Here is a 14014-nt window from a genome sequence, read left to right as displayed (position 1 = left end):
CGATGTGTCTTATAGTCCGGAAAATATGATACATGTATTTTACTGGGATTTTAGGCTATACACCAACACAAAGTAGGAAGTATTGATGAAGTGTAAAGGAAATTATACATTGTTTTCTAATTATTTTAAAAATATAAATCTGAAAATTGTGATGTGCGTTTGTATTTAGCACCCGTGAATCAATACTTTGTAGGACCACCTTTTGCAGGGATTACGGATGTACATCTTTTGGGATATGTCTCTAATAGCTTTGCACATCTAGGAAGCTGAAATTTTTGCCAATTCTTCTTTGCACTCGCTGTTGTTCAGTGACATTGGATAGAGGCATCTGTGACCAGCAATTTTCAAGTCTTGTCACAAATTCTCAACGGGATTTAGGTCTGGTCTGTGACTGAGCCATTCACACACGAATATGCTTTGAACTAAACCATCTCATTGTAGCTCCGGTGGTATGTTTAGGGCCGTTGTCCTGCTGGAAGGTGAGCCCACACCCCAATCTCAAATTTTTTGCAGCCTGTAACAGGTTTTCATCCAGGATTGTCCTGTGTTTAGCTCCATCTAGCTTCACATCAACTCTGTCTAGCTTACCTGTCACTGAAGCATCCTCCACAGCATGATGCTGCTGCTACCATGTTTGACAATGGGGATGATGTTTTCAGGATGATGTGCAGTGTTCATTTTCTACCACACATAGCTCTTTGCATTTAGTCCAAAAAGTTCTACTTTGGTCTCTTCTTCCACATGCTTGCTGTGTCCAACTTCATGCAAATGGGACTTCTTATTGCTTGCTTTAAAAAAAATGGCATTCTTCTTGCCGCTCTTCGACAAAGGCCAGATTTGTGGATTACATGACTAATTGTTGTCCTACACACAAATTCTCCCACCTGAGCTGTGGATCTGTGCAGCTTCTCCACAGTGACCATGGGCCCCTCTGGCTGCTTCTGTAGTTAGTTCTCTGCTTGCTTGAGATGTCAGTTTAGGTGGATGGCTATATCTCTTGATAGGTTTGCAGTTGTGCTATACTCCTTCCATTTCTGTATGATGGATTGAACAGTGCTCCGTGAGATGTTCAGAGATTGGGATTTGAGGTTTTTTTTTTAACCTGTGTTTTACTTTTCCCAACATCCTTATCCTTGACCTGTGTGTGTTCTTTAGTTTTCATGATGTTGCTTAATCCCTAATGTTCCGAAACAAACCTCTGAGGCCATTACAGAACAGCTGTAGCTATACTGAGAATAAATTACACACAGGTGGACTCAATTTTCTTATTATGTGACTCCTGGAGGCAATTGGTCACGCAAGATTTTATTCAGGGCTATCAGGCTATGTGGGGGCTAAATACAAATGCACGTCCCATTTTTCAGATTTATATTTTTAAGATATTTAGAAAACCACGCATCATTTCCTTTACACTTCACAAACACTTGTTACTTTGTGCTGGTAGATCGCATAAAATACATTTAAGCTTGTGGGTGTAACATGAAAAAAAGTTTACGGGGTATGAATATATTTTCAAAGCACTGTAAATCGGCATAGGAGGTTTTTGATCAAGACTGTAAAAGTCCTTAATTATATATATTTTTAGATGCATCTGAGCTATGAAGTTTATTTGTACAATTTTTTATTTATTCATTTTGTGGAGGTGGTTAAGTGCATTGAATGTGCCGACGGCAATGTAAAAAGTAACCTGTAAGACGCGAGTCTGGTGATGATGTTGCATCAAGGATACCGGAACCATCTCACCAATCAATTAAATTCTGCTGATTTATTAAAAAGTTCACAAAAAAAACTAAATTCTACAGCAAGTCCATGGTGAAAACCAACACTGGGGGCGAGATAAGGGAGCGCTCACCCGGTCACCGGCAGTAGAATTTACATGAAATATACAAAGCCTCACTCCGCCTGTGCGCTATTCATCAGAGATTTATGCCAAGGATTCTCTTCATTGTGTCGTTACCAGTTTGTAATAAAGCAGAATAATACCACAGTGTGTTGTGCTATTAATTAATATTAACCCTTGCTGTCTGCAGCTTGTAACAGATCGGTGGCGTTATAAGACAAGCAACTCAAACATATGTAGATGTTCACGTCTCTAGGAGGGTCTTAGCACTGGAGACCTCACTATAAAGTGATCAGGGGGCAAATACATTTCATATTTGCATTTTCTGACACTTGTCTTACTTATCAACAGTGCAGTGGCTGCCTTTCCCCAGCCTGAAATGACTGATAAAGGCAATAGACCAACCGCAAATGACTGGTAACAGAGAGCTCATGGAGAGGCGACATGCTGCAGGAAGAGCCTGCCTTTACACAGCCATATTTTTTAGTATAAGTTTTGATATGCCGCAAAGAGACCACATCCACATGAAGTAGTCACGTTTGCTAGGAGGCACTCAGTTGAGGTCACATATGTTGGAGAAACCAAAGCAGCTGGGATCAGCAGGACGTCTTCAAGTCCAGTTTAATTCATTTACAAAGCACAAAGCAGCGACTTGGCCTTGTAATATTTTAGATTGGCCCAAATAATATGGAAGAAAACATCAACTCCTACTCAGTGGCCTTTGTGGTTCATCACATGAACATGTCGTCATATCCTGGGGGTGGCAGATGATCAGGATCAGGCCTGTGAAGGAACAGGGACATCATCACTATTCATCCTACACAAACCTCAACCCATATAACAAAAAAAAATAAAAAAATAAAAACTGGGGATTTGCTTATTTTACTCACCCAGGACGACCAGAACCGATAGGCCCAAAGGGATCAAAACGTGCCCCAGGAGGAACCGCTCCAGGAGGAAGGCAACCTAGTGGATCAGGTCTCGGTCTGGTACGGCCAGCAAGGAAGGGATCCATGATCATACCCCCAGAGTGTCCTCTGTAGGAAGGCAATAAGTCGACTGTGTGTTATACAGTAGAAAAGATACCATATTTTCCAGCGTATAAGACAACTTTTTAACCCCTGAAAATCTTATCAAAAGTCGGAGGTCATCTAATACACTGGGTGTCGTCTTTAGTGAAGCAAGCTGCAGGCGTCTATGACGCTCGGGTTATGGAAAAAAGAAAGAGCGGCCTGTGCCGCTTCACTGCAGTCCTCAGGAGTAGAGATGGGCAAATCCGAACAGTAAAGTTCTGTACTGTTCGGGTCCGGCTGCCCGAAGACCAGGTGTTTGTCGCACTGTCACGCTGTCAAAAGAGAGCGTGAGCACTCAGCTGTGATCGAAGGTATAACGTTTACCTCCGGTCACTGGTGTCAGCTGATGGGACTACTGCTATTCATCAACTGCTTCTGCGCTGTACATAAATAAAAAAAAAAAAGCCCCAGATTAAGGGAGATTATCAGTGGTCTTGTATGGCTTCCATTTTCTTATTATTGCTCCCACAGTTGATTTCATCACACCAAGCAGCTTGCCTATTGCAGATTCAGTCTTCCCTGCCTCGTGCAGGGCTACAATTTTGTTTCTGGCGTCCTTCGACAGCTCTTTGATCTTCACCACAGTAGAGTTTAGAGTGTGACTGTTTGAGGTTGTGGACAGATGTCTTTTATACTGATAACAAGTTCAAACAGGTGCCATTACTAGAAGTAATGAGTGGAGGACAGAGGAGACTCTTAAAGAAGAAGCTACACGTCTGTGAGAGCCAGAAATCTTGCATGTTTTTAGGTGACCAAATACTTATTTTCCACCATAATTTGAAAAATAAATCTTGCCAAATCAGACAAGGTGATTTTCTGACCTTGTGTTCTCATTTTGACTCTCATAGTTGTGGTCTACCTATGATGTCAATTACAGGCCTCTCATCTATTTAAGTGAGAGAACTTGCACAATTGGTGGCTGACTAAATACTTTTTTTCCCACTGTAGTAGGCGAGGAAAGAAAAACATTGCTGCTTTCTTCCAAGCATAATATGTAGACTGTTTTTCTTATTAAATTAAAAAATACTAAAGGGTTATTCCCCCAAAAAACAAGTTATTCCCTACAAATAGGGTAGGGGATAATTTGCTGATCGCAAGGGGTCCCAGCGCTCAGATTCCTCTGGCAGACCTATGGAGAAAAAAAATGGAGCAGAGGTCGAACATGCCTACCTCCCATGAATTGGTGATAACTTGCTGGGTTTTTTGGAGGGATGGGGTGAGAAAAATAACCTCTTAACACTATTCTTTTTAGGGTTAGAAGCTGCATAACAACTTTACTTAATGTTAAGTGAGTTATCATTTATTGATCCTGAGTCACATCCTGTATTATACACCAGAGCTGCACTCACTATTCTGCTGGTTGTTATTAGAAACAGTCAGCAATCTTGAAGACAGACAAAGAGCAGAGCTATGTACAACCTATATGTGTCCGGGTAATAAGGGCATTAGGCATTATAGTGTTACATATGGCCCGGTATGAGTACATTGATGGATCGATGCCAGCTGTTGGAGCTTAGAATAAATCTACTTAGGTCGTTACATACAAACGTATGGGCCTGAGGGAACTCACCCCAGGGGGTCCAGGTCTGCTGCACCGTATGGAAAGTGTCCAGGAGGGTCTGTCCTACAGAAGAGATGTAACATTGGACTGGAGGTAAGCAAAGTAAGGAGAAAAAAGTGACTGGAGGAACCTACCAGGGTGGGTGACGTGATGGTGGGTTCCTGGTGGGAACCCTTAGGGGATTATCATCTGCTTGAGGCCTCTCCCGTGGTTTCTCGGCCTTCACATTCTCCTTTTTGGAGCCAAATAAAGGGGTTAAAAGCTTAGCTTCCAACTGGCGCTTCAGCTCCACAGGATTTTTATACACGCTACAATAGAAAAGGTGACCACATCAGGCACATCTTTAAATCAGCACCTTGGATCGCTCTGAATATACACTTAAGATTATGCAACCATTTGTCTCCAATTCATCTAAAATAAAAATTTTCAACAAATTTGTAATAGTAATTCTGCGTCCACTTTGTGTATACTGACTAATGTGTCTCAATGACTACACACAAGCATTGTGTGGCCTGGTCCTGTAGTCACGGCCATGGGTCCCTTCACTCCCTCTTCTTGATAATCTCTACTGATGGTAAATAATAAGCCCACCACCATAGAGCAGGCACACTGACCCTTGGTACTGCTTGAGGTGGGAACTGTCTATGAAGTCCTCGATCTTCAAGGTGACATCAGAAACCTTGTCCGACTGAAGTTCCTGCAAGAAGTAAGCACAGCGGTCTATTCTACATCCTAATGGACACAAATGACAGATTACTGGTGGACGCTAATCCAGGACAGTCTTTCACAACCACTTTTATTTTCACGTGCATCCAAAATAAAGTAATTTTACTTTAAGCCTTGATGAAAAAAGTAGAGTTTGTGTCTACAGATCCTATGAATCTCCATGGTTACAGACTACAAAACAATTCCTGTGTAGTCTGATGCTGCACTCCCACGCAGGGGTTGTGTGTAGACAGTAACCATGGACACATGTAGGTTTACAATCAGGGCTGTGGAGTCGGAGTCGGTGCTCATTTTGGTGGAGTCGGAGTTAGAGTCGGTATAAAATGGACCGACTCCGACTCCTAAAATATATAATAAATTGGGTACAGTAATTCAATGCAGGATGTGCTGAATATTTTTTCATAGGAGTTTGGGAAAGTTATGAAATGTCCTATAAATGGCTGTTCTATTCCTGATCTAAGGCTACATTCACACACAGCGTTTTTCCTGTGTTTTTTGAGGATACGATTTTCAGCTGCAAAAGCTGATCATATTTTTAAAAAACCGCATCACCTGAAAGGTTTTTGAGCTCATAGATAATGTTTTCAATAGCAAAAGCAGATTAGAAATCTGCTCTATCTATCCATTTATCCATATCTGTCTATCCATATCGTATCTGTACCAAAAAGAATGAAAACCGGGTAGTACACCAATATATATTCTGTTCTATCTAAATATCTTGATTATTGGATCATAAAAATGATTAAATGTCTGAGGTTCACATTGTACTACAATAAATTTTTCACTTAAATATAAGCAATATGTGTGGGAGTCGGAGTCGGAGTCGTGGAGTCGGAGTTGGAGTCGGTGTAAGGGAAATTGAGGAGTCGGAGTCGGAGTCGCAGGTTTGGCTTACCGACTCCACAGCCCTGTTTACAATGCTGTATACACAAAACAAGGTAGATGTTCAGTCACAATAATCTGCAGTAGCTTCATTACAGATTTTTGATGCAACACAGGAATAAATTGAAGGTTGCAAGCTTACCATTGCATTGACTATCAGGGTGTCCTCCACAGTCAGTGCTTTAAGTAGGATCTGTGATGTCCCACGTCCATAGCGCAGGGTGTATAGCTCCTTGTTGTTGGCCCATCCAGCCGGAAGCCGCTCAGTGCCCGTCTCCTGAGCTCCTGCCTGCAGGTGAGAGAAGCTGTGGAGGTGGGTGGGCACATCATGTAACAATCTACTCTGAACACTATCTACAATTGCCCACTAGTATTTATAGTCACATAGGAGGTGTGGAAAGAGCCATTTTTTTTTTTACTAGTTATAAGCAGGCATGGCTGACACGGTAAGGAAGCCCATACACCTTCATTAACTGTTGAAGATCTATCTGGGAACCGGGACTAGTTGCACTGCCCTTGGCCGACACTTCCCAGCACTGATGCTTATAAGTAGGGGAAGACCTGATCACCTTCAGCAGCACTGGGAAGAGCCGGACTACACTCATATGCAGCTATGGTCCATGGCTGAATCTTCTATGTATATTGTCTCTGAACTGGCACAATATACCTTGCTGCAATCGTGAATCCAGCAATTCATGTTAAATTCCCTTTAAATTACATCTATTCCTCCTGATTCCCCCATACATATGCTTGCTCTGTCTGATCCCTTTTATTTTGGCTAGGAATAAAAGGATTAGTTGTAGTGATGAGCGAGCGTCCTTGGATGACGTATTATTAGAGCACAATCATGTGCTATTAGAGCATCTTCACTTGCACGATTAATGTGTTCGAGTCCCTGCGGCTGCATGTCTCATGGCTGTTCGACAGCTGCAACACATGCAGGGATTGCCTAACAAACAGGGATTCCCTGTATGTGTGGCGGCTGTTGAACACCCACGAGACAAGCAGCCGCAGGGACTCGAACATAGAGTATCTTCGGCGTGTTCAAATACTATAAGCAGACGGGCACTCAAGCTCAGCACTAACTACAGTCATGGCCAAAAGTTTTGAGAATGACACAAATATTATATTTTCACATGATCTGCTGCCCTCTGGTTTTTATGTGTGTTTGTCAGATTTTTTTATCACATACAGAACTATAATTGGAATCATATTATGAGTAACAAAAGGTTATATTGACAGTTAGAATGAGTTAATGCAGCCAGTCAATATTTGCAGTGTTGACCCTTCTTCTTCAGGACCTCAGCAATTCTCCCTGGCATGCTCTCAATCAACTTCTGGATCAAATCCTGACTGATAGCAGTCCATTCTTGCAAAATCAATGCTTTTATTTTGTCTGAATTTGAAGGTTTTTGTTTGTCCACCCGTCTCTTGATGATTGACCACAAGTTCTCAATGGGATTAAGATCTGGGGAGTTTCTAGGCCATGGTCCCAAAATCTCTGTTTTGTTCCCTGAGCCATTTAGTTATCACCTTTGCTTTATGGCAAGGTGCTCCATCATTTTGAAAAAGGCATTGTTGATCGCCAAACTGCTCTTGGACGGTTGGGAGAAGTTGCTCTTGGAGGACATTTTGGTACCATTCTTTATTCATGGCTGTGTTTTTAGGCAAGACTGAGAGAGAGCCCATTCCCTTGGCTGAGAAGCAACCCCACACATGAATGGTTTCATGATGCTTGACAGTTGGCATGAGACAAGACTGGTGGTAGCGCTCACCTGGTCTTCTCCGAATAAGCCGTTTTCCAGATGTCCCAAACAATCGAAAAGGGGATTCATCAGAGAAAATGACTTTACCCCAGTCCTCAGCAGTCCACTCCCTGTACCTCTTGCAGAATATCAGTCTGTCCATGATGTTTTTTCTGTAGAGAAGTGGCTTCTTTGCTGCCCTCCTTGAGACCAGGCCTTGCTCCAAGAGTCTCCGCCTCACAGTGCGTGCAGATGCACTCACACCCGCCTGCTGCCATTCCTGAGCAAGCTCTGCACTGCTGGTAGCCCGATCCCGCAGCTGAAACAGGAGACGGTCCTGTCGCTTGCTGGTCTTTCTTGGGCGCCCTGGAGCCTTTTTCGCAACAAGGGAACCTCTCTCCTTGAAGTTCTTGATGATGCGATAGATTGTTGACTGAGGTGCAATCTTTCTAGCTGCGATACTCTTCCCTGTTAGGCCATTTTGTGCAGTGCAATGATGACTGCACGTGTTTCTTTAGAGATAACCATGGTTAACAGAAGAGAAACAATGATGCCAAGCACCAGCCTCCTTTTAAAGTGTCCAGTGGTGTCATTCTTACTTAATCATGACAGATTGATCTCCAGCCCTGTCCTCATCAACACCCACACCTGTGTTAATGGAGCAATCACTGAAACGATGTTAGCTGGTCCTTTTAAGGCAGGGCTGCAATGATGTTGAAATGTGTTTTGGGGGATAAAGTTAATTTTCTAGGCAAATATTGACTTTGCAAGTAATTGCTGTTAAGCTGATCACTCTTTATAACATTCTGGAGTATGTGCAAATTGCCATTAGAAAAAATGAAGCAGTAGACTTTGTAAAAATTAATATTTGTGTCATTCTCAAAACTTTTGGCCATGACTGTAGGTATGAAATTCCACGTGATTGTCACGAGAGAGTCGGGAGGCCCCATACACATTGAACAGTCGATCGACCAAAATCAACAGGTTTGTCTGACTTATGTGTATGTGAGCCTTAAATGGAACCTGTCACCTTGGAAAAAAAAAAACCTATCTGCAGATATAGGGTTAATCTACAGGTAAATAGCGTTACAATGCTGCCAAGGCGACTTACCGAAAGTGCAGCTACTGGGAGGAAATAAGTACATTTCCTCCCAGGAGTTGCCAGCTTTTAGTCATAGAGGAGGTGCAGAGATGGGCTACAGTCACCGTAAAATGAGCGATGATGCTAAGCACGCCCCGTTATTTTGATTGATAGCTCACAGATGCACTGCAGAGTGGGCTGTCAATCAAAGTGCTGGGGCGTGCCTACAGCTGCAGCTCGCAGTATAGAGAGCGGTGCGTCAGCAATGACTGGAGCCGCTCCCTGCACTACTTCTATGACTGAAAGCTGGCGGCTCCCGGGAGGAAATAAGTTAATTTCCTCAATGTAGGTTCCTCTTTCAGTAAGGCGGCTTAACAACCTAGCAATGTTATTACCCTTCAGGTTAACCGTATATCTGCAGGTAAAAATAATTTTACAAGGTGACAGGTTGCCTTTAAGATGTAGGCAGGTAAATGTAAGTTATTTCTGAGCTGGCAGGGGAGACAGCTATGAATTAGGTGGAAGAGACTCCTATCTATGTGTAGGCAGGGATGACACCTGTCAGCAGGATTGTGCACAGTAACCTACAGACAGTGTCAGGTTGGTGCCACTATACTGATTACCATGATACCTGGGTGATAAAATCCGTCTTGTGGTTGTTGTATAATCTTTATTTTCAGTTTTGAGTTAGATATGCTCGTGCTCTGGGGTGAGCTATGTGGGGTCTTCATGTGGTGCTCTGCTTAGGTATTCATCTGTTTGGCTTCTGACGGGTCCCTGATCCCTCACTGACCTGTCCCATAGTTTACATAATGAATATGGCGCCGGTCGCGCCTGCACAGTGGCAGCTATCAAATGGCGCCGCTGGCACCTGCCCCATATTCATATTTTTTTTTTAATGACAATCAGGAGAACAGCAAACAAATTAATTCTACGCATAGTACATATGCGTTCAGGTCCTACACATGAAAACCTAACGAGAGCACCACATGAAGATCCCCCATAGGCCCACCCCGATGCACGAGCATATCACTAACTCATAACTGAAAATAGAGATTAAACAACAACCACAAGATGGATTTCATCACCCAGGTACCGGTCACTACTGATCATGTACATAAAGTGCAGCACAGATTCATCTCCACTCCGACCCCACAGCACCGGTCACTACTGAGCATGTACATAAAGTGCAGCACAGATTCATCTCCACTCCGATCCCACAGCACCGGTCACTACTGAGCATGTACATAAAGTGCAGCACAGATTCATCTCCACTCCGATCCCACAGCACTGGTCACTACTGAGCATGCATATAAAGTGCAGCACAGATTCATCTCACCTCCGACCCCACAGCACCAGTCACTACTGAGAATGTACATAAAGTGCAGCACAGATTCATCTCCATTATGACCCCACAGCACTGGTCACTACTGAGCATGTACATAAAGTGCAGCACAGATTCATCTCCATTATGACTCCACAGCACCGGTCACTACTGAGCATGTACATAAAGTGCAGCACAGATTCATCTCCACTCCGACCCCACAGCATCGGTCACTACTGAGCATGTACATAAAGTGCAGCACAGATTCATCTCACCTCCGACCCCACAGCACCGGTCACTACTGAGCATGTACATAAAGTGCAGCACAGATTCATCTCCATTATGACTCCACAGCACCGGTCACTACTGAGAATGTACATAAAGTGCAGCACAGATTCATCTTCACTCCGACCCCACAGCATCGGTGACTACTGAGCATGTACATAAAGTGCAGCACAGATTCATCTCACCTCCGACCCCACAGCACCGGTCACTACTGAGCATGTACATAAAGTGCAGCACAGATTCATCTCCACTCCAACCCCACAGCACCGGTGACTACTGAGCATGTACATAAAGTGCAGCACAGATTCATCTCACCTCCGACCCCATAGCACCGGTCACTACTGAGCATGTACATAAAGTGCAGCACAGATTCATCTCCATTACGACCTCACAGCACCGGTCACTACTGAGCATGTACATAAAGTGCAGCACAGATTCATCTCCATTATGACTCCACAGCACCGGTCACTACTGAGCATGTACATAAAGTGCAGCACAGATTCATCTCCACTCCGACCCCACAGCACCGGTGACTACTGAGCATGTGCATAAAGTGCAGCACAGATTCATCTCCATTACGACCTCACAGCACCGGACACTACTGAGCATGTACATAAAGTGCAGCACAGATTCATCTCCACTCCGACCTCACAGCACCGGTCACTACTGAGCAGGTACATAAAGTGCAGCACAGATTTATCTCCACTACGACGCCACAGAACCGGTCACTACTGAGCATGTACATAAAGTGCAGCACAGATTCATCTCCATTACGACCTCACAGCACCGGTCACTACTGAGCATGTACATAAAGTGCAGCACAGATTCATCTCCACTCCGACCCCACAGCATCGGTCACTACTGAACATGTACATAAAGTGCAGCACAGATTCATCTCCACTCTGACCCCACAGCACCAGTCACTACTGAGAATGTACATAAAGTGCAGCACAGATTCATCTCTATTACTACTGATGATGGGGTAAGAGTCCCAAAAGCCACCACCTGCTGTCGTTCGGACTTTAATATACTGCTCATCATTCTCCTCTGCTCACTGGCAGAGCAGGGGAGAATGATGAGAGCCGTCTTCAGCACCTGCTGCCGGTGAGCAGTGCTTACTGTAGATCTTCCTCCCTGGTGCCGATGCGTGTCTCACGGAGGACATCAACATGTGTTCTCAGTGTGCGGGACATTTTGCCGTCCGTGCATCCAGGAGAAAATGGACATGTCAGCGTGTTTTGTCCGTGGAAACACACTGACACGTGCACAGACCCATTACGGTAATTTGAATGGGTCTACGTGTGTAACGTGTCTCTGGTACGTGTGAGAACTGTCACCACACGTACCGGAGACACAGACGTGTGAAGGAGGCCTAAGGCAGTATAAGGTCCACAGATGACTGAATCGTTGGCCATTGTACACATTGGAGATATATGCTGACACTATCATAAAACGACATATGATTTTCTGATCGCATCCCTTGGCGTGCCGCACTGCTGCCTCACCGAACCAGTTGTGCCCAGCCATTATATTCAGTGACCTATTTATAAGTCGACTGGGTGACACCTACAGTATTTCTAAGCAATAAGGAGAGTCACCTAATTATACCCAGGCAGAGGAGCGCCAACTCTTTATAGACAGGCAGGGGTGACAACCATTTATACCGCAGCAGGGGTATATCTGTTTATAAGCTGGCAGAAGTGACAACTTAATACGCAGGCAAGAGAGGATACATCTATAAGCAGGCAGAGGAGCGCCAACTCTTTCTAGGCAGGCAAGGGAGACATAACTATTTATAAGCAGGTGGGGTGACAAAACTATCAGCAGGCAGGACTGAGGCAGACAGGCAGGGGAGATTGTTTATAAGCAGCTGAGTGACAATACTTTATGAGCAAAGGTGACACCTATTATTAGGCAGGCTGGTCAGGGGGGACAACTATTTGTAGGCTGTGGTGACACTTATTTATACACCATTATTATTAGGTGGGGGGAATATCTACTTATAGGCAGACAGGGGTGACACAATTACTTATATGCAGGCAGGGGTGACTACTATTATTAGGTAGAGGGGGTATCCATTTATTGGCCGGACAGGGGCGACACAGGCGTTCCCGGACGGACAGGGGCGACACAGGCGTTCCCGGACGGACAGGGGCGACACAGGCGTTCCCGGACGGACAGGGGCGACACAGGCGTTCCCGGACGGACAGGGGAGACACAGGCGTTCCCGGACGGACAGGGGAGACACAGGCGTTCCCGGACGGACAGGGGCGACACAGGCGTTCCCGGACGGACAGGGGCGACACAGGCGTTCCCGGACGGACAGGGGCGACACAGGCGTTCCCGGACGGACAGGGGCGACACAGGCGTTCCCGGACGGACAGGGGCGACACAGGCGTTCCCGGACGGACAGGGGCGACACAGGCGTTCCCGGACGGACAGGGGCGACACAGGCGTTCCCGGACGGACAGGGGCGACACAGGCGTTTCCGGACGGACAGGGGAGACACAGGCGTTCCCGGACGGACAGGGGAGACACAGGCGTTCCCGGACGGACAGGGGAGACACAGGCGTTCCCGGCCGGACAGGGGCGACACAGGCGTTCCCGGCCGGACAGGGGCGACACAGGCGTTCCCGGCCGGACAGGGGAGACACAGGCGTTCCCGGCCGGACAGGGGAGACACAGGCGTTCCCGGCCGGACAGGGGCGACACAGGCGTTCCCGGCCGGACAGGGGCGACACAGGCGTTCCCGGACGGACAGGGGAGACACAGGCATTCCCGGCCGGACAGGGGCGACACAGGCGTTCCCGGCCGGACAGGGGCGACACAGGCGTTCCCGGCCGGACAGGGGAGACACAGGCGTTCCCGGCCGGACAGGGGCGACACAGGCGTTCCCGGCCGGACAGGGGAGACACAGGCGTTCCTAGCAGGGCAGGGGTGACACTGCTGAAGTATGTGGGCTGCACAGTGTATGACATGTACACAGCAGGGAGGAGCTGCGCATCACCTGCTCGCTTAGGCCAAGGATGCGGAGACCGTGGTTGATCAGCTCCCAGTGGATGAAGCAGATGAGCGGATCCTGGGGCCTAGTGATCTCAGTAGATGCCAGTTCTAACAGCAGCTCTATGCCGGGAGACGCCATGTTGTTTGTGGCTATCAGCAGAGCACGTGACACCACCCAACGGTTCCGGCCCACCACTGAAACCCGCGATATTTCCGTGTGCATTTCCAGGCTTCACCACTAGATGGCGCTGGATAGGTTTTTCTTTTAAGACAGCTCTGGTGTCTTGCGGGCAAACCGCCACTAGATGTCGCCAGGCAGTCGAGCTGCTCAGATCACAGCACAGTGCACTGCAGAGCTGTGTGGATCAATAGCTGCTACCAGAGATGGGGGTGGGGAATATACATACTGTGCGGTCCTGGGGGAACAGGAGCTTGTTTTGCTGTATACAAGCTACTAAAATACTGGATCCATGCAAAAATACATGGGACTGCAG

The 14014-nt window shown here is 46.1% G+C and overlaps 1 protein-coding gene across 1 annotated transcript; it reads right to left on the bottom strand.

Annotated features, from left to right (window-relative positions):
• Positions 1 to 1746: 1746 nt before the first annotated feature.
• PSMF1 (proteasome inhibitor subunit 1) lies at positions 1747 to 13724 on the bottom strand. The gene is made up of 7 exons (XM_073580784.1): positions 13525 to 13724; positions 6225 to 6371; positions 5089 to 5171; positions 4609 to 4782; positions 4484 to 4537; positions 2731 to 2877; positions 1747 to 2623 (listed from the first exon to the last, which is right to left on the bottom strand). Exons 1-7 carry the CDS (start codon positions 13657 to 13659, stop codon positions 2572 to 2574), a joined length of 792 nt encoding a protein of 263 aa, XP_073436885.1. The 5' UTR covers positions 13660 to 13724; the 3' UTR covers positions 1747 to 2571.
• Between the last annotated feature and the right edge of the window lie 290 nt (positions 13725 to 14014).

The sequence above is a fragment of the Dendrobates tinctorius genome, unplaced genomic scaffold (assembly GCF_039654945.1).
Source record: "Dendrobates tinctorius isolate UK_male_01 unplaced genomic scaffold, ASM3965494v1 ptg000065l, whole genome shotgun sequence".
Taxonomy (NCBI): domain Eukaryota; kingdom Metazoa; phylum Chordata; class Amphibia; order Anura; family Dendrobatidae; genus Dendrobates; species Dendrobates tinctorius.
The sequence above is the reverse complement of the archived record's forward strand: the minus strand, read 5'-3'. Positions and strand labels throughout refer to the sequence as shown.